This window comes from Formica exsecta, unplaced genomic scaffold (genome assembly GCF_003651465.1).
Source record: "Formica exsecta isolate Colony F162 unplaced genomic scaffold, ASM365146v1 scaffold489, whole genome shotgun sequence".
NCBI lineage: Eukaryota > Metazoa > Arthropoda > Insecta > Hymenoptera > Formicidae > Formica > Formica exsecta.
In genome coordinates this window covers 712,811-733,665 of record NW_021852127.1, presented here as the reverse complement: position 1 = coordinate 733,665, position 20,855 = coordinate 712,811, and the positions used below count along the sequence as shown (strand labels likewise).

The window sequence follows — 20,855 nt, the reverse complement described above, 5'->3', positions numbered from 1 at the left end:
TCGTGCATTAAAATTACTACAGAAGTTTTCTATAGCAGTTTTTGTTACCAATGTTAATAATGGTTAATAAAGGTCTCGAACATCGATTCACATTAAACATTCGATTCAATTAAACATGCGAGTAATTGTAATTGCGTAGAATCAAAGTAGAACAATGTTATTAACGATGCATTTAATAAATGTTTTTTTAGTAAAATATTAATTTAATGTCACTGGTATTGAATTATTTTATTTCAGTATGTCTAAATTAGTTTAATTTTTATTCCATGATAATGGGTTTTGTGAAATAATCATTAAAAGAGAAAATATGATAAAGGTTTTATAAAAGCACGATTTTATAAAACATTTTATACATAAAATAAATATCTTCTCGCAAGATTGATATGTGAATCGTCGATGAATATGTGAGTTATGTAATTTATCGAGAAAGTAAAATTGAAATAATAGTATAATAAGAAAAACACGGATTTAAAATATTTTTGAGAATATGATATAGCTATTACAACAGTACTAATATTTGTACTTTTAAATTTTAGTAAGCATTCTGTAACATTGACCTACAGTTGCAAATCATTGTAGTATTGATAAATAAATGATTTATAAAATTATGTATGTATTATAAAATTGTGTTACAAACACATTATAGAAATAATAAATTAATTATCACGAATAAAAAATAAATGCATATATTTTATAAAGATATGTGTATTTTAATAAAATCAAGAGAACAAGTGTATTGTATTAATATAACAATGTAATAACTAATGAGATAATAAATGAACTATAATACTTCATTTGATTTTAATCGAGTAGTAGTAAATTTCTATTAGAAATTTAGTAAATTAGTATAGATATTACTGCTTTATTAATGTTATAAATAATATTAGGTTATCATAGAAATGTGTTTGTGGATCGAATCTGTTTTTGAGCATTTGATGAGGGGTTGATATAAACATTCTGTGTAATTTCCATTCACCCAGCATAACTCCTATTTGGTGTTGGGATTTTCATTTCCGTCAGTGTATTATTATTTAATGAAAATTTCCTAATATATTTGCATAATATGTATTTTATATAATTTTCCAAAAATTCAATCTGCGATCAAAAATGGCTTTAAAAATTCTCTTGTAGAATAATTCCCTATTCTGTCTAATTAGTGCGCAAATCCCACAAGTCAAGCAAGTATAGGATCAAAGGTAAAATGTTAAATATTTAAGGCACAATGTTAAATTTTTTTTTTCGTGTGAAGACGAAAATCTGAAAATTGGGTGTACTTACTGCTCGTATCCTGCTTTGGTTGGTTACCCGGCGACGTCGCCCAGTTAACTTTCATCTCCTGAAACATTTAAAAAGGAGAACATAGGTTTAACATGCTATTTAATAATGCAAAAGAGAAACACCATTTTTCAAGCTTAAAAGCATATATGCTATGTAGGCAAAGTTGACGCGTTAAATCTTGTTGATTATGCCTACATTAACATATAACAATCCGGCTTAGATTTATAAATTTATAATTTTTTCTATAGTGAAGAAGAATTTTTTGATACAATCGACAATTTAATCTTTATATCAACATTTCACATATATAAATTTTGTTTAATATATCAAACGCTGATAAAAGAATTCATATGTATTTATAGCAAAAAAAAAAAGGATAAAGAAGAATAATTATTTTTTTAACTAAATAAGTTCAAGTAATCAAAATAGTCAAAATAAGTTTAATGGCTTGTGGTACCAGTCAAAGGTCAGGTGGTTATCATTCAGGATCATGGTAATATCCAAGAAATTAAGTCGGTTTTCCTCTCCAATCTCAATTGTGAATTGCAGACGTGGGTGGAATGTATGTTTAATTTAATTTGATTATTTATTCTGAAGTATTTACAAAGTGATGATTAACTTCTTGATAATGATAATAAATCTGTCATATTTAAATGATGCTTATTGAAGTTATTATCAAGTTATTGTAGTATCATTCTTAAATTATTTTATATTTTTGCATTGCTATTGATTTTTAAAGCTACAGAAATTTCTTAAACAAACTTAGAAGAGAATCGATCATACATTACTTCTAAATCGGATCTGCAGATTCCGGTAGCGAGGAAGTGGTTTCACTTTGGAGAAGACGTCGGGCGGCGGAAATGGGACGTGTCGGGTATCGTCGAGTCCTAACAGATGCCGTAAACTGGATTCTTTATGCATCGTCGTATACCGGCTTGTGGCGTCGCAGATATTCGATAGATAGTAAAAGTCATTTCGTTGGAACCGATCGCGTCCCGAGAAAAAATGAAGACACGTAAAACGCTGCGAGATCCATGAACGAGTCGCGGAATAAGTTTTGTCGTATTGAATTTTGCGATGTTTGCAAAATGTCAACGGCTAACTCACAATCAGACAAGCAGCTATCATTACGTACTGTAGCATTCATCATTGATTTGATATTCCCCTTTGTCAGAATATTTAACACAGAGAATACACTACCAACGATAGGAATCCATTGATTTTATTGACAAAACAGTATTGTTCTTTCAGACACTACTGTGTGCAATATGTCTCTTGTAAAATATTATTGGCAATTAATAAGACCTCCGGGAAAATTCCATGTAAAAATATGTGTCGAGCTCGTAGACATATTATATATTTGTCCATTTTAAAAAAATTCTTATTTTAATATAGGTTTTTCTATTACGAGAAAAATGTAATGTTGCTTGTTATCACTAAAATATTTTTGCCATTAGTAATATTAAGCATTTCTTATTTTTTATCTATATATAAATTTTATTAAATCTTTAAAATCATTTGGAAATGCTTCAGCCGCGATTCCATTTTCTACGTAATCAAATTGTCAATTAATAGTGATAGATTTCACGAGAATGATATAAGCAGGAAATAGTAATATGTTACTGCTGAAGTACGGGAATAATAAAAGTCACGTGCACGATACGTAGAAAATGTGAACTGGATTAATGGAAGAATGGTGTCACCAATGTGGACGATACACTGGCCACATCAGTACGTGTTAATTCGGTACACGCAACCCGCGTGGCGTTGATATTGAATCGTTACTTTTCATTTTCTTGGCCGTTGGCACAGCCGACTCTCGGCGTCGTTCGTTCAGCCTTGGGCAGCTATTTAACTTTTCTGGATTATGAGAGTTTATGAAATTGACGCATAAGCTAAGATAGAAACGTGTTTTAAAACGCAGTAATTTTCGACTGATGATATTATTTTAATAAAAACCACACATATTTAAATTATAAATATTTTATATTTTTATATTTTAATTTGAACACATTTTTATTAATTATATTTAGTAATACTCAGAATAATTTATGAGTATAACTTAAAGTAGTATCTTATTAAAATATATAAATTATATTCAGTTAAACAAGATTTATAAAATTGCATATTTTTAATTTTTGAATTAAAATAACAATAAGACGGCTTGTAAAATATTATAATGCACAAAATATTGTATTAAAAATGTCTTTTAATATAAAAATGCAAATATATTGATTAATGAATTGATGAATTTATTGCTTTTTTACTGATAAAGATCAGTAAAAAAGCAATAAATTCATCAATTCATTAATCAATATATTTGCATTTTTATATTAAAAGACATTTTTAATACAATATTTTGTGCATTATAATATTTTACAAGCTTTTTGAAAGATCAGTTTTAGCAATCCATGAACTTGATATGGTGCAGTTAGATGAAATTAACAGTTTGCAGTTACTGTATATATATATAATAAAAAAGTTTTGTTACGGAATAGAGGAGGAAAAAATATTCGTAACTATTAGATCTTCATGAATTATATACATACTAAAATTATCACAATATAGATTATTATATGATTTGGTGTGTTGTTGTCCGATTTAACTATTCGTGGGATTTACTTCTTCAAACAGACATATTTTTCGTAATTTCGCAGACCCGCATTTGCATGTTGATGCTAAATACACTCCTCTAAAATCGATATAATGATAATTGAACCGAATTATAGAGAAATGTGCAAACAGAGGCAAAATACTCAGTCTCGCTTGATAAAGCATTTACGCCCACGTGCAATGCTTTGTACGATTACCAGCCAGCCGCGCATCGTAAACTATTTTACAAAATATATTTGGAAGCGCGGCATTGGAGGGAACGCCACAACTAAACGGTAAACTAACCGTAGCAAATAGTCTGTCAGATAGTATATCGGATATCAGTATGTGTATAGAAGTTAAATAAACGACATTATTGTGTATAGTAACGTTAATATAAATTATTTCTAATTGATTGATAGTTTTGTTACTTATGAATGTGTGTCAGGGAATAATTGCAAAGAATTTCTCTAACAAATACAACAAAAAAGGCTCCAGCTACAAAATATATTTGGAAGCGCGGCATTGGGGGGAACGCCACAACTAAACGGTAAACTAACCGTAGCAAATAGTCTGTCAGATAGTATATCGGATATCAGTATGTGTATAGAAGTTAAATAAACGACATTATTGTGTATAGTAACGTTAATATAAATTATTTTTAATTGATTGATAGTTTTGTTACTTATGAATGTGTCAGGGAATAATTGCAAAGAATTTCTCTAACAAATACAACAAAAAAGGCTCCAGCTGTCTTGTTATTTCTATACACAATGCTCGACCACATTTCTTCTCGGGATTTTCGCCGGACTAGTTATTCCAGAAAAGGGAAATGACGAGAACAAGTAACGTTAACCGAGGAAAACCGCGGTGCGGAGGATAAAGCATACGAGGTGGGGGAATAAGTAAGTAAGCGAGTGACTATATAAGTAAGGAAGCGCGCACAAGTAAGTCTGGTAAGTAAGTTAGGACAGGACGAACGCGCGTGCGAGTGCCCAAGACGGTCGGTATGCGAACACGGGGCCCGCAGTGTGTCTGCAGCAATTTGCAACTTTTAATAGTTAGCCGAGGCTGCGCGAGATCGTCTACCGGTCCAGAGCCCGTTGTTTTATGGTTTATACAGGAGGAAAGCAAGTTTACATGTCGTACTTTTGAACAGTTAATGCACACGCGCCTTATCCTACGCGAACCACCATCTTCCGCCATATTTATATATTAAAGGGTGAAGTTTCTTGTCCGATACACCACCCTCTCGTATTACCTCACGCGTATATCCAAACTTGCGTTTTAAATAACCTGTTCGCAAAATGAGACCGACCGGGCATTTCAGTTGCCATACAGAATGAGAGACTATTGATACTATGTATGCCTGTCAAGTAATCGCGTATGGGCGAGCTTTATGAGTTTTCTCTGAGTCTGATTAATAATAAAATCTCTTAAGATTTCTTAAATTTAATTAGCATTTAGATTCTTTACACAAAGATGCACTATCTTATTTATTTAAATAGAAACTATATTCTCTTGACTTGTATTAAATATAGTCATTCGTATGTGTTGTGTGTGAACAATAAGAATATATTATTTTAAATAAATAGTAATGCGTCTTTGTCAAGAATTTAATTGCTAATAAAATTTAAAAAATATTAAAAAATTTTATAATTGATCATTGACGGTTTTAATACTTTAAATTAATTAATAAATATAAAGTTATTTTAGAAAAATAAATGAGATACAGTTTGGCGTATTTTTAATTTACATGGTTTATTAAAAGATACGATAAAAGAAAAGCCCAATAAAAGCACAAAAAGTAATTAATGTTATAACAATACATAATAGTAAAATGAAATAAATTAAACGTAGGAAATTTTTAAATTATTAACAATAATATTAAAATGTAATGAATAAACAAAAAAAATACAGTACAGTTAATTATTTTATCATTTCACTACGTGTAATTCTCATATAACAGAAATTCCAAATAATTCTGATACTATGATTTTATAATGAAACGTGTCAATATTCACGAATGGAGTTAACACAAAAAAATCAAAATTTTTTATCATCTTTATATCATCGTATAAACAAAATCGAGAAATTTTTTAGTCGATCAAGTGCAAGATTTTTTTTGCCTTTTGCAGTCTATACACACACGCGCGCTCACGCACACATACACATACACAGCGAATCTATACATGAAAAACGGAAAATCTCTTGTCTGCAAACTATCGAACTGCCGCGTAGGGTATCGCGTAGAGTATTGCGTATTTCGACATTGTGAAAAGTGAAACATGGCACTTTAATGCAAGCCTTAGATCGCAGTAGGAGAGCGATTACATATTACAGACGTGAAAGTTGAGTTATTACGAGCGAGTATCGGCAGGAAATCGGGCAGAAATTGCAAGCTGCTGCACTTTTGACCTTAGCCGTGCAGTCGTCTGCCGGTCAGATATTTATTGTCCTATTATCGTGATTGATGCACAGTTGGCTGCCCACCGGCCAGTGGTATCTTATATAAGTACATTTAATGGACTAAGGCCGTTTCGGATCTTCGTATGACGAAGGGCACCGGTCTTATATTGTCGTTTAACGTTATGGCCGACGAGGCGACCAGTACGGTGGGGTGGATTTGTAACGTTTTCTTACTTATGCCTTCTTATTTTCCAGCCACATGGCGCCATTAGTCGACGCGGCACTACTAACGTTTCTCGCCTGCTGTGGTAATAAGTCACGGGAATGCTATCGTAAGAAATTTACGGAACATTCGCTTACTTTTCGCGCGCGTACACGTACGAGACTCATACTCGCAAACGGGGTCTTTAGTAAACCCCGTGACAATCCTCCGTGTCGGCTCAATCGTTAATTGCGCTGTAAATATCGGTACTTCGAACGCTCGAGGTATATTAATCTTGCTCGTTTTTAGTTCCGATTTAATTGATTCTTTTTACCATTGCGCGAACATACGCGATGACTGTTTTATGCGAAAAAGAAGCTCAAGTGTTCTCGCGAAATCTCATTTAATATTGCAAATCACTACTTTCGAGGAAGATAACTTTTTTTACACTTTGTTTTATTGCGAAGATTATCTTCAACTTTCTTTTACAGCATCTCTTCCGCTGTTAAAAAATTATGTAGTACAGGGAAATTAAAAAATTGTGATTCATTGTATATCGTAATATAAATCTATCATTGATTTATGGATCTAAAATCTATCATTGATCACATTTATACACGAGCCAAATTTTGTAAAATGCATTTTATGAAAATTATTAGATTTTTCCATATAAAAAAAAAATTTAATAAAGAAATTAACACGCGCGCAATTTTAATATACTCATTCATAAGTACGCATTAAATTGAAATAAAAAAAGAAAAAGAAAAATAATTTACAAAAAGAGAGAGTAGAATTTTTCTTAATGGTGTGTATTGTATCTTAATGGTGTATAAATGTATTTCAGTAGTATTTAAATTAAATACTTATAAAATCTTTCTCACCATATATATGTATGTGCTATAGTGTTTAATAACTGCTATGAATGATGAGGAAAAACGATATCGGGTATAATGGCGAATCGATAAATCGCGCATTATGTTAATTACTAATTAACTGTAATAGGAACGAAAACAAATAAATTGTACATTTGCACATTACGACAGTTAGGACAATCGATTTTCTGTCGAGACATTGTAAGCAGAAAATTGATTTATAATGACGTCACTTTCGGTACGACCGCAATAACCGCTATGGTTTCGATAGTGCTTGAATTTCAATTTGTCTATTATTAATTGATTATGCTGATTGTATATGAAATCGATACTGTATGGTTCAGTGACAATTTATGAGTTATCCTAATCAATGCAAACGCTCATAAATATGCAGATAGATCAAGTAATCTTAACAATCATTTTCCCAATTCCATTACGATTACATTTGATTCATGGAGCAATAACGCAAGCTCTTTTATTCATATCACATAAATAGTAATAATAATTATTTCGTGAAAAAGTGAGAGAAAAATTTTGTGTTTTCTACATATATTATGGAACATAGCATTCTTTTTTAAAAAACATTGTTATTTATAACAAAATTATTATTGTTATATTATATATGACAATAATTATTACAACTCATTAATTATAATTTTTTATCTTGTATTGTTTCCTATTGCTTGTTTCTCTCTCTCTCTCTCTCTCTCTCTCTCTCACGAAATAATAAAAAACTTATAAAAAGCTGGTATTACAGAAAGCTGATTCTGTAGAAAATGAATAAAGATGTAAAAACGAAGAATACGCGATCTTAAGACAAAACTGTTGCAATACTATTCCGCGTAGAGAGTTTTCAAGAAGATTTTTCCATTCCGTCTTTATTGTTTTGTTTACTTGCAAGTTTTTAGTTTTCATAATTGGATAGTCGGATTCCTTTGTTTCTCCACACAATTTTAGTTTCTGCTATGTTTTTTATTAAAAATTAAAAACTTGTATATAATTTTATAATTAATTATTAAATTGTTTAATTATTAAATTATTTAATAAAACATTTTTTGTTATGTTTATCTTACTGATGCTAGAAATACAAAATGGTGTAATATTATATATGTGTATGTGTGTATGATTTAAAATCTTGAAGATACTCTGCAGTATTATTTCTTACGATGAAAAATATTTTTACTGTGTACATATATTTCTCTACCAAGATTTAGTTGCCATGAGAAACATGCGATTTTGTTGCTCTATGCGTTTTAATTCTTAAATAGCACTTTTATCATAAAGTTGATACCTTTGATATCTTAGCGAGATTCATCAACTAGCTACATTAATATAGATTGCATGATGAATAATGCAGAACTATTACAAGTAATTAAATGTGTGTTGCAAAACTTTACTTAATAAAAATATCGGAAGAAACTAATGTACAGAACTACTTGCTACATTTGTAATAATACGTCATATACTTAAGTTTTGAAGTTTTAATTAGAGTTGAAATTTATTATTAATTCTATTACACATTCACAAAATTGCCTCTAGCTAGAATCGTATCCATCTTTTTATTCACGTTGGCTATAAGTCAACGGCAGTACGCTCTATGTTACTGCGTCGGACAGCTCTGTGATTACAGCTGCATCCCCAAGTACACGTGTATGCTATGAGATCCAGAAGCGTTTTAGTACGTCAAGTTTTCCCCTGGTTTTCTATTTATTCATTGACCAAACCGTTTACCCCACACGGACAGTGTCGCTCGTGCGCGCACGGTAAGTTTCCTTCCGGCTTTCTTGCTCGAAAAGTTAAGGGAACAGCACCAAATCCCTCGTGCACACGGCCGCACGAGCGTTTGTTTCGAATGCGAGTGTTTGCCGCATACGTGTACACCGTGGCGGAGTTTTAGTAGGTGGTCGGATAGGCAATATACACGAGATAGAGAAAGAAAAGAGAGAGAGAAAGAGAGAGAGAGAGAGAGAGAGAAAGAGAGAGAAGTAGAGAGTGTGAGAAACGATGAGGAAGAAAGGAGGGCCTCCCTCAGGTTAGTTTTTGCTCGTGTTTATGCGAAGACGACGTAGTCGTTGTGATGGTGATAGTGGTCCCGTTGTTGCACGAGCGGACGCACACTTCTCTGTGTGTAGATGGAGGAATATTTCGCCACACCGCACTAACCTATGATATATGATTATTCCGCATGCCCTCCGTTCGTATCTTATTATATATTACCGCGAGGCTACCGCGTATACAACCTTAGCCCGCTTAGCCTGGCTATCTTGAGAACCGAAGTGGCTTCCGTTTGTCCGCCGCGGGTCCGTCTGCCTTTTGTCGGAGTGCATTTGAATGCGAGAATCACGATTATAGATGCGATGTCAAATAGGAGAGTACAAAGGCCGAGGGAGAGGATGAAATATGAAAGAAAGATATACATTTAAAGTATAAGAAAATAAAAATATAAGGCTGACTAAAGTAAATTTTGATCAATTTTTAAAGAGTTTTTGAAAAGGTTCAATATAAATATGTAAAACTATCAATTTTTTAATTCTTTGTTTGCTTTATTCTCTATTTATATTATTAGATAATTCCGATCTAAATTGTCAGTATGTATCGTGCATAAATTCTCTTAAAGCTTTCATGTAATTTTGATAATTATTCGGTTATCGATTCTGTTTTATGCGCAAGCGATGATTTAAGCGCCTTCTTGATGTGTTTGTGGATTACAAACCCGCTTGTCGTATATTTAATCGAATGCCAAACGCGGTGATCGTCGTTTTTGTATTCTCTTTCGCGAGTAATTGCTACATGATTTCAAATAATCTTTTAAATGCCTGCCAGCGATCGTCCTGATGCAACGGTAAACGAAACTCTCAAAATTTAACCATGCTATAGACATATCGATATATATATGTATATATGTGTGTTTGTAGCGTTAATAAAATTTGATAAGTCTGATAAATTAATATAGCATTGATGCAGACATTGTTACAGAAACGATATTTATAAACGAATGCATTTCTATAAAATACATGCAATATTTGTATTAATAATAATATAGACTGTTTTGGTCGAGATCTTTAATAAACGATCAGCTAAAACTTAATTTTGCAAACAAAAGATTTATTAATAATATATTAAAATATTGTTTTTTTTTAGCGTTCATTTATATAATTTCTAATGGTTTTTACATTATAATAGTATTCAAAAAGTAAATTTAAAAAAGATACAAAAATTTATTTAAATAATATTTTACGAATTATCCATACTTCTATGTATGTATTTTCATTTATTTGATCATTGGGTAACATTGTATGCAGGAGAATAATAACGAAAATTTGTTTAACGGAACCTTCATTTCACGGAGAAATTTACAATTGCTCTTTAGGGAAACATCGGTTTGTGTACAGTAGGTCACCAGTAAACATGCATTTCATACATATTCGAGATCGACCATAGCTTAAATAATAAAAGATCAATCCCCGTATATTACTTTCCACTAGCGTGTCCCTCGATACGTGAGTTATGCGTCAACCATTTCAAAGCATGTTTAGTCCTAAATGATATAGGAGCAGAAACAACTTGTTCTCTAAGAAACAACTACATACGTGATCGAATATTTATGGCAGGAAACGCAATTCATTAGTTGCTAAATGTTTTAGATAGTTTAAGACGGCATAAAATTAAGATACGTTAACACGATTTTTTTATGTAATTACTTTTTATGTGATTTTACTTTGTAAAATTTACAAAATTTTGCAATGATGTTTTTCGTGATTTGTCTAAAGATTAGTCCATTTAAATATATAACTAGAAAGTACGATATTTTATTACATATATTTTCGAATTTTTTAAATCAAATAGACATGCTCATAAAGTGGATCGTACAGGGAACAGGGCAGGGAGACTCAGAAAATAGCCTTAAACGTCCTCTTTCATCGAGTGAATTTTGCATGTTACACTCTCGGTGACCCGCGTAAAACGCAGTTTGGCCATAGTTGCTCCAGTAGCTCGACGACGAACGATGCGCTAGGCCTTCCTGACAGAAAACATGTACGCGTTCGCTAAGGTTAAGCGAGAAGGCTGGCGCAAGCTTTTGGCGGAAGCCTCTCGTCGTGAACACCCGTCCTGTGGAATGTGTTCCTCTTCAAGTGGCTCTTCGTCTCGCGAAACATTCTAAACGCGTGCTTCGAGAGTCGCTCCACGTGCATACGCAGTCGGAGAAGCGAGTGTTTATTCCGTCCGAGAAATGTATTTTCTGAATCCACGCATCATATGATGCATGGGATATATTTAAATTATTCGAGCATTATTGATATTTCTATTATATAATTTTATAATATTATACACGCACATATATATCTTATAGCTTATTTATAATAATTTTACATAAAACATTTTGCACGTTTCCGCTAAAACGTCTTTTTCAGAAATTAATTCTATTCCATTAATTTGCTCAAGGATCAGATTTAAATTAGTTATAAGCAAAAAGTCTTTAACATCACATAATATTCGGACACCTTTCTCCTCTCTTGATAGACGAAAAGTTTTGACAACGGCATCCGTGAGACGCGCTAAAAGACATGCAATCGTGAGCTTTGAAAGTCCGTTCTTATAATGCGCCGGTACATTAATTTTTTGTGCGAAGTTATAGCTATTCGTAAAATTAAAAAGAACGCAAAATAGGATTAAGATAGATCGTAGTTATTACAAACGGAAGCGCGCGGTCACGCGTCTTTGTCAGTAGAACATCTGTATCTTTGGTCAGACCTATCACAGTAAGTTAAGATTGCGTAATGAAGTAAAAAATGTAGCGCAATAATAATTTGCTTTACATTAATATATAATGTAATGTATATATATATAATACTATATAATGGAAGAGGCAAAGACGCGTGATCGCGCGCTTCCGTTTGTCATAACTACGATCTATCTTAATCCTATTTTGTGTTCTTTTTAATTTTACGAATAGCTATAACTTCGCACAGAAAATTAATATATGCCAAATAATAATTTGCTATTCAGATTGTGTATTAAAATACAAATTGTAGGATCGAGTGATTCGTGGAATTCGGGAGTGTCGTACTAGTGTCGCGCGTGTGAGTCAATGAACCTTGACGATCCTAACGATATTGACAATCTGAGACGAAGAGCAGGTCTAGGAGGCATCGGGTGTCGGCGAAGCAAATCTAAAGTGTATATAAATTATTATTTGTATATTAATTATTTATATTTATTGCGCGATTAAACGCTGTTAATTACGTAATTTGATTGATTGATTGAATCTTTTGTTTTAAACGATGTACATATCTAACAAACAATCGTAATATCTTACAGTCGCGTAATATCTGCATGCAATGATCAGCCGGCAATAGAAGTTTTCTCTTCTTTTCTAATCTGATTAGAAATCGAGCCAAGGGATACGATCAAGAGATTCTATATTAATCGCGGAAAATTTTTTATATAAATTATCTTTTTCAAAAAATATTTTCTAAAAAAAATAAAACACCAAGTATGTGTAAATAAATATCTTATTATTTATTTTTTTTAATTCCTATTTATTAGATACAAGTATAAATATTTTTTATTTATTTGACATGTATTTTTTTATCCTTTCTTATTTTAGTATGTTTGACACTATAGAATTTTTCCACATATCTATAAGATGCTATTTCTTCTATCATGCTTTGAACGTGTAAAATATATATGAATAGGAAACTGTTTGCGAATCAAGATTGCTGTGGGATTTCTTCGCTTGTATGTTTAAAGCCCGATAGAATGCATATATTGTCATTTATTGCTTGGCTAAAGTCAAGGAACAAAAATAAGTTTACCCAAGAACTGTGTCCCGGGGAATTGAATTCGAACATTCTGTTTAACTTTAGTTGATCGACTTCAATTTATTTGAACATAAACGAAATATTTTACCAGATAATAACAAATTGTAGTAAACTAAAAGCTTTCAGACTACGATAGCAAAATATAGCCAGAAAGAAAAGTATTATTATATTATATATAAAGAGAAGTATTGTCTCTAGTTTGTTCTGTCATTGCTATCAATTAAACGCACTATTAAGTTTCCATTCTTTTCTCTATGACTCTTAAAGCTTTTAAAGATAAACTTTTCTATTAAAACCATATAATCAATTATGGTGCGAAGATAGCGCTTTTCCTTGTAATATAACATAACTATAGAAATCGTATATATAAATTACGCTTCTTGGACAGGTTCAAAAATATATATAACTTTATATCATGATTGTTCCTAATGATTGTTACAATATATCGAAGATATTATATCAAAGATATTAAGTTGCACAGAAATTATCTGTTTAGAATCCCATAGAAGAAACGATCTTTTGAACTACTATTTATAAAAATTGTAACTATTTATAAATTGATATCATTCAAAATTAATATGCATAATTATTAATTAGTGCGTTATATCGTTAATAATCAATAAAACGTCGTTGGTATATTTATCCGAGATGACTGATCTCTTCAAGTTTGTTAAGGATCTCTTGAACATACCTTTCTTTAACGAGACTTAGAAAACAAGGAAGCAAAACAAGCCAAGGCGAGAACTTTAAAACATTCGCATGTACTTTTAACAGCCTTTTTCCAGAAAGATGCTGACAGTGGATAACTTCTTTGTTTCTTTCTTCGGCTCTCTCTTTTTTTTTCTTTCTCTTTCTCTCTTTCTCGTCTTGCCCTTTAGCAGCCGCACGAAGAAAAGGCGACAGCAGCGAACGAGTCTTTGAGTGGCAGCGTCAAGGGGGAAAGGTGGCGAATGCAGCAGTTACGGGAGTCAAACGCCGAATACTTCCGTCGATATTTAAATTCCGCGTCAGGACGACGACGAAACCGGCATAGACGGGTCACGGGCGTCGTTTCTCTGACTTTGATCCCTTTGGTAATTACATTCTTTCGGTTCGAAAGCTGTACAGAGAGAGCCTCGAGACGTCTTCGCCGTGGTGCTTTTCCCAAAAATCTCTTCTCCGTCTCCCTTCTCTTGTCGCATACATGTATGTAAACCGCGCGCACCAGCCGACACCTTTGTGCACGACGACACGTATTCACATGCCATGGATCCTGCCATGTAATTCTTTCCTTACATAAGGATATTGGTCTCGCACGTTTTACAACGAATTCTTGTGCTCTTTTCGAATATTATAATTGGGATGCTGTGCACGTCCTATTTCTTTTTACGATGCATGACGTATAATCTTTGAAATTATATTCAATAATTAAAATCAAATATTTATGAATAATTTAAATCATAGAGAAAGAGAGAAACATATAGAAAGTAATAGAGAGAAAGAGAAAGAGAAAGAGGAAAAGAGAGAAATTAGAGTCTATTGTAATAATTTGTAATAATTTATTTTTTTAATTATTTATATAATATGATTTCGATTTGCTGCGCTATATTGCCGAGCTTTTTATTTGATCTTTCCTTTTAGAATAACACGAAATTACAGTTTAATTACCGTGAGTGTTACAATCATCTCTTGTTACAATTAACTCTTAATTTGTCTCACGTAGAGAAATAAAATCGTATAGTATACTCGTTGTGTGTGATTAAGTTAGACAGCTAATACAGATAGCCGCTGTAATGCCGCGTATAGTTATTATTATTTCTCGGTCTTATGATATCTGCAAAGCTCGTAATCGCTCACAAATTGCAAAAGCCAATGCAATGTAGCCATTTTTTGTAATTTAGATTACCGAAACTACACGTAGATGTATATAATTGTTTCGTAAGCGTTACTTAATAACGCAAAGTCCATCGCGTGACTGATTTCCCATCAATTGTGGGTAGATTTTGACTTAACAACGCAATCGCATATACATTACTTTTCTTAAAAATCGATAACATTTGCCGATAATATAGTCGCAAAATAAGTAGCGCATATCGAGTTACGGAAAACAATAATGATAATTTTTAAACGTAAGAATAAATCATGCGTGTTTTAAGCTATATGTCATTCGCAGTAAAGTATTAGGACGGAACGATTGTTTCGATGTGTATGTCGCAGTGCGGGATCCAATACTCTGACTTCCCTTGGGATTATCGATTTACGAGTTTTCCACCTGGGCAAACAAAAAGTTTAAAAAGGCTAAGAAAGTTCCTAACCATTATCTTTTCTCTGTCAGACGCGCAATATGATATCGTTAAGAGTTGACATAAACTTCGCAAGTCAGTTTATCGCTGTGTATGTAACGCAAAATATCTTACTATAATTATCTATTTAGAGATAATTAAATTAATAATAAAGAAAGCAAGATGTTTTGTCTCATTATATATTACAACTATCGCTAATAAAATAGAAATAAGTATAATCGATAATAACATCAAAGAGAGCGATACACTTTTATTTTAATTTCGCGCGTTCTACTCTTTATGTCGATTTTACATTGTAAATTGCATTTTAAATTGCTTTACTTACCCACCCGTATGTTATTTCTAAATGGTAATAAATGGTGTCATTTACATCAGACAATTTAATTATGAGAAATTGCAACACATTTTAACACCGTTTTATCAAAAGTTCTGAAATCGAATTTTATATGTTGGAATATATTCACACACCTTTAGTATTTTTTGATATGCTCATTTAAAAATATGTTAAGTTTCCCATACTATATTTATATAAAGTGCTTGCAGTCCTTAATGTAAGACTTATACATTTGCATGCAACATTAATAGTTTTAACAATGTTACAAGCATTAAACGTCAAAAAGAACTTTGTGTTAGATAATTCTTTTGCAAGAAAAACTGTTATGTTATTTAAATTGCGTTAAAGCTTTAAAAAATTTTCCGGTCTTTGTCTTTGCGTGCGTTCTGTATATTCTTGAATTATATTGAAAGTCCAATGAAAAATGATAAGGCATAAAATATTGAGACGGGAAGTAGAACCAATGAGGGCATAAAAGTAGGGGAAAACGAAGGAATGAAGAAGAAAATAACATGCGAGCTGATGGAAGGAAGAGAGAGAGAGAGAGAGAGATAGAGAGAGAGAGAGAGAGAGCGAGAGAGAGAGAGAGAGAGCGAGAGCGAGAGAAAGTTTGAGAAAGAAGAAAGAAGAGCGAGAGGGTAAAAAAGAAAACGAAAGAGAGAGAGAGAGAGAGAGAGAGAGAGAGAGAGAGAGCGCATTGTACTCTCCACAGTTTCTCGCGGATTGCAAGAGAGCGAGATTGACGTGAATATCCGCTCTCTGCTCAATAAAACACGCGAAACAAAAAGCCATCGTAAAACATCGGTTTAAACTTTCATACGAGTCTGCCCAGGTGCTTCCGTCGCTTTCCCCTATTCCACTATCCTCTCAACAGCCTCTACCCATACTTCCCCTGATTCCATAGACTTTGCCATGGAAATTTTTCCTGCAAAAGAATTGCCGAGCCTAACGTAAAAGCTCTACCACTTTGTGTCTATAATGTTGTGCCGACCGCAGGTATTACATCCGCAGCTATTATAGTGTGCTCTAACCGAAAAGAATTGTAATATTATTGTATAAAAAAATTATATCACTTGAAAATCGTTTTCAAAAAAAAAAATTATATCACTTGAAAATTTTTTCAAAGAAAAGGAAACTTTTGTAGATAATTTTCAATGCACAATTGTTTTTGATAATTGGGAAAAAGTATATAAATAATGATATAATTAATTAGAAAGAGAGAGAGAGAAAGAGAAAATACTTTACACATTATAATGTTTTAAAATATATTTAAATAATTTATTGTTTTAGAATATTAAACAATTAAGTATATTTAAGATGTAATCTCTGAGACTACATAATTTTGTCTCAAAATTATTGGTGATAAAGGGAAAATATCATCATAAAATCATAGGATTCTTTTATCAAATAAGCATAAAATGAATCCTATATGCATCAATTCAATTTGTTCTGATAATCTATACCTTTGGGTTATATGAGTACATTAAATAATGTGTTGGTAAAGATACATAACATGTATTCCGCGTTTTTATCTCACTATGTTCCCGCTTTTTTCAGGACATGAACTGGGAAAATAGCAAATTAAATTTTACAAATATTTGAATTTTTACACTAAATTATACCGAAGAAATATTTATTAAATCAGGATATATTATTCGAAAGTAGATCAATGTATAATCATAGGTAGCTCGAAAAAATGTCTGATTGTTCTAGTTCACCGTAATCTTTTGTACCTGAAACAAAAGAAATTCTACCTCTAATCTCACGGGTATTTCTTAACTAGTTGAGGCAAATGAAGGAGATAACGTCTAAGCGAGAAGCTTCCTTTAGAATATGAACCTCTCTTCTAGTAAGAAAGATCCGGAACCTTTTGTCTGCAAAATTAAATGATAAAAACATGTCGTACTTTTACATCACTTAGGCGGGCCTGTTTTTGCTTCTCTTATTTACCTTATTCGTGCTACCTCGTGGCTCTCAGCTCTTGATCCCTTCGTCTTATTTTAATAAGAGATTACGTGAAAGCACGAGTCTTGCGCGTTCTTGCTTTCATTCTCTCAAAATTAGTCAACTGTGCGCTGCCTATCTTAATACTGCTCTATCTCTTTCGTACGGTGAAGCGGAAAATGCATAATTAGTTTTATAAGACGCATGAGCATTTGTGACTCTGCGCAACGCGAAGAACCGGATGAAGATTACAAGTAAAAAGCCTAAGAGAAAATTGATCCTCGAGTCTGTGATATTATACATATCACATAAAATAGATATTTAACAAATACGCGTCATGAATAAATAGAAAGTAATACGCAGATTAGATATATTTATATACGTAATTAACTTTATCATATTGTTAATATATTTTATGTAATATTATTTGATCTTTTTATTTATTTCAGTCAAGTAAATGTGAATCACAGTTATATTCCATTTATAAAATTTATTGGTAAAAATATGTATATTCACTTTGCACAAATATAAAAACAAAATTTTATAGGATAAAAAGTTGACATACACAACGATTATACATTCGAGCTGTTTGTCTCAACGATGTTTATAGATTGATATTAAAACAAATCCTATTTTATGTCTCTTCAGTCATTACGATATTACAAATCGTATTAAATACAAAAACGGATTACGCTGTCAGTACGAAGCAGTGTCGGCCATTTATTCTTAAATAGAGGAAAGCTAGCGATCAATTTTTTCACGTCATATGCCAATATGTTTCTATGCGAATTTTCATACTTATGGGTCTCTATGACGCATTCGATAATACTGGAATTCATGTTTTTTTAATCGGACAAACATTACCGTAGACGGATTCGAAAATACTATATAATAAAAAAATCGTGATTTGATCAGAAAACGTTCGATTGAAATGGCAAAAGAGAAAAGCTATCGACAACACTACGGTAGTGACCGTACGGTTTCTACTACTGGGAACATGTCTGACTCTATTGTGTGTATCTACTACTATTTATCTCGAGCGCGGTATCTTGTATTCAAAATTTCTTCCGCTTTGAATCTTTTTTTTTTTATATAGTGACGTACAATCGACAGAATTCCCTCCATTTTTATTTATTAAATAAAAGAGATTTATTATGTTTTTATATATATATACTTTCTAATTCCTATTAACGATACAAAAAATAACAGTTATTTTTCTTCTTATTATTTTTATATAAATTATGGATTTGTAAAAATTATAATATAGTTATTTCTTTAGAAAATTTATTTGTAACTGTAATACATAACAATTAATGATAATCAAAAATATTTCAATTGTAACATAAGATAAAGATATAAAAATTTAATAAGCTACGCGGATTCAATCGTTTAAAAAATATTTTCAGTGTAGAAGTATAACTGTTATCATTAATAAATTTGCTTATAAAAAGGAGAAACATAAATAACTGCCATGAAATTGGATGCTTCGTATTGCAACCACAACCACGGAAAATTCAGTCATAAAAAGAGGAAGATCACCGGAAGAACAGACATTTCCTGAAAATATCTCGTCTGTGAAGTTAGATTCAATTCAATGAAACATTTGTTTTTAACGCATTGACCGTATCTTTGTTTTCCAACGACCCAGAATAATTTGTATGATCACTGAGGCATGATAAATCAGCTTAAATCATTTTCTCAGGAAATTTAAGTTGTAAGCAACATGCAGAACAGTTACCACGTAAACAATAACAGATTGTAATGCTTCCATTTATAGCAAATATTAGATTATATTTAGTTGTACGTACAAAATATGTAATTACAAGACAAATTAAGAAATAAGTAAATCTTTTACTTTGATTTACTGTATTTATATAATTTGATCTAGACAAGTTTGCTTTACCAAAAAATCGATATATTGAAGATTGGTATGTACATATATATATATATATATATATATATATATATATATATATATATATATATATATATATATATATATATATATATATATATATATATATATATATATATATATATATATATATATATATATATATATATATATATATATATATATATATATATATATATATATATATATATATATATATATATATATATATATGTACATACCAATCTTCAATATATCGATTTTTTGGTAAAGCAAACTTGTCTAGATCAAATTATATAAATACAGTAAATCAAAGTAAAAGATTTACTTATTTCTTAATTTGTCTTGTAATTACATATTTTGTACGTACAACTAAATATAATCTAATATTTGCTATAAATGGAAGCATTACAATCTGTTATTGTTTACGTGGTAACTGTTCTGCATTATATGATAAATGCATATCTATATGTACGCGTTAGAATGAATGTCTATTTCAATAATTTTATGCTATTTTATGCGAAACTTTAGTGCATAAATTTTACATGTCCATTCGTGGAACACGGAGATAGAATTATGATAATCGTATGCATTATTACACCCAATGTAGCTAGCTACATTTTTATGTAATAATTCAATGCAAAAAGTAGCGTATAACTTATTTCATTGATTTTTAGTAATATTTTAGTTTTGACTAATATATCAGTGCTTATACAAATTTAGATTATGTTATTTTTATGCTGTAGTAATGTAGTGATACATACAATCAAATATCTATTAAAATGTTCTTAAAAATTTGTAACATATAATTTGCCTTTTTATGTAAATATGCTTAATAAATGACATCATCATGCATTTCTAGTATTTAGCTGCTATAATAATATAAACATTAAAATTTATTAAGCATGCTAAACTAAATGAAGACATGCACTACAATTACATTGCAGGTGTCTGCTCACAGTTGGGCTATACTACTGAAATAGCTAATACGTAATAGTATTATTGACAATAAAATACTGCAATATATATACGACTGTATGTAAATCAGTCTTATAATTTGATACATAATTGTTTGGATAAATTTTTATTGAATATTATTATTTCTTTACTTTGAATAGAATAAACTACCAATTACAGATAAAAAAATAAATTCGAGCATTTCAAGACGAATTTTGAGACCATTAAGAATAGAGTTGTCGAAATTAATATAACAAACAAATATATAT

General features: G+C 31.2%; 1 protein-coding gene across 1 annotated transcript in view; it reads right to left on the bottom strand.

Annotated features, from left to right (window-relative positions):
- Positions 1-316: 316 nt before the first annotated feature.
- The window catches only part of LOC115241454, a 197,381-nt gene continuing 176,842 nt past the window's right edge, over positions 317-20,855 (bottom strand). Inside the window, exon 5 of the mRNA XM_029817221.1 lies at positions 317-1,336. Coding sequence (XP_029673081.1) covers positions 1,226-1,336 — 111 coding nt within the window. The 3' untranslated portion in view covers positions 317-1,225. The remainder of the gene's footprint in view (positions 1,337-20,855) is intronic.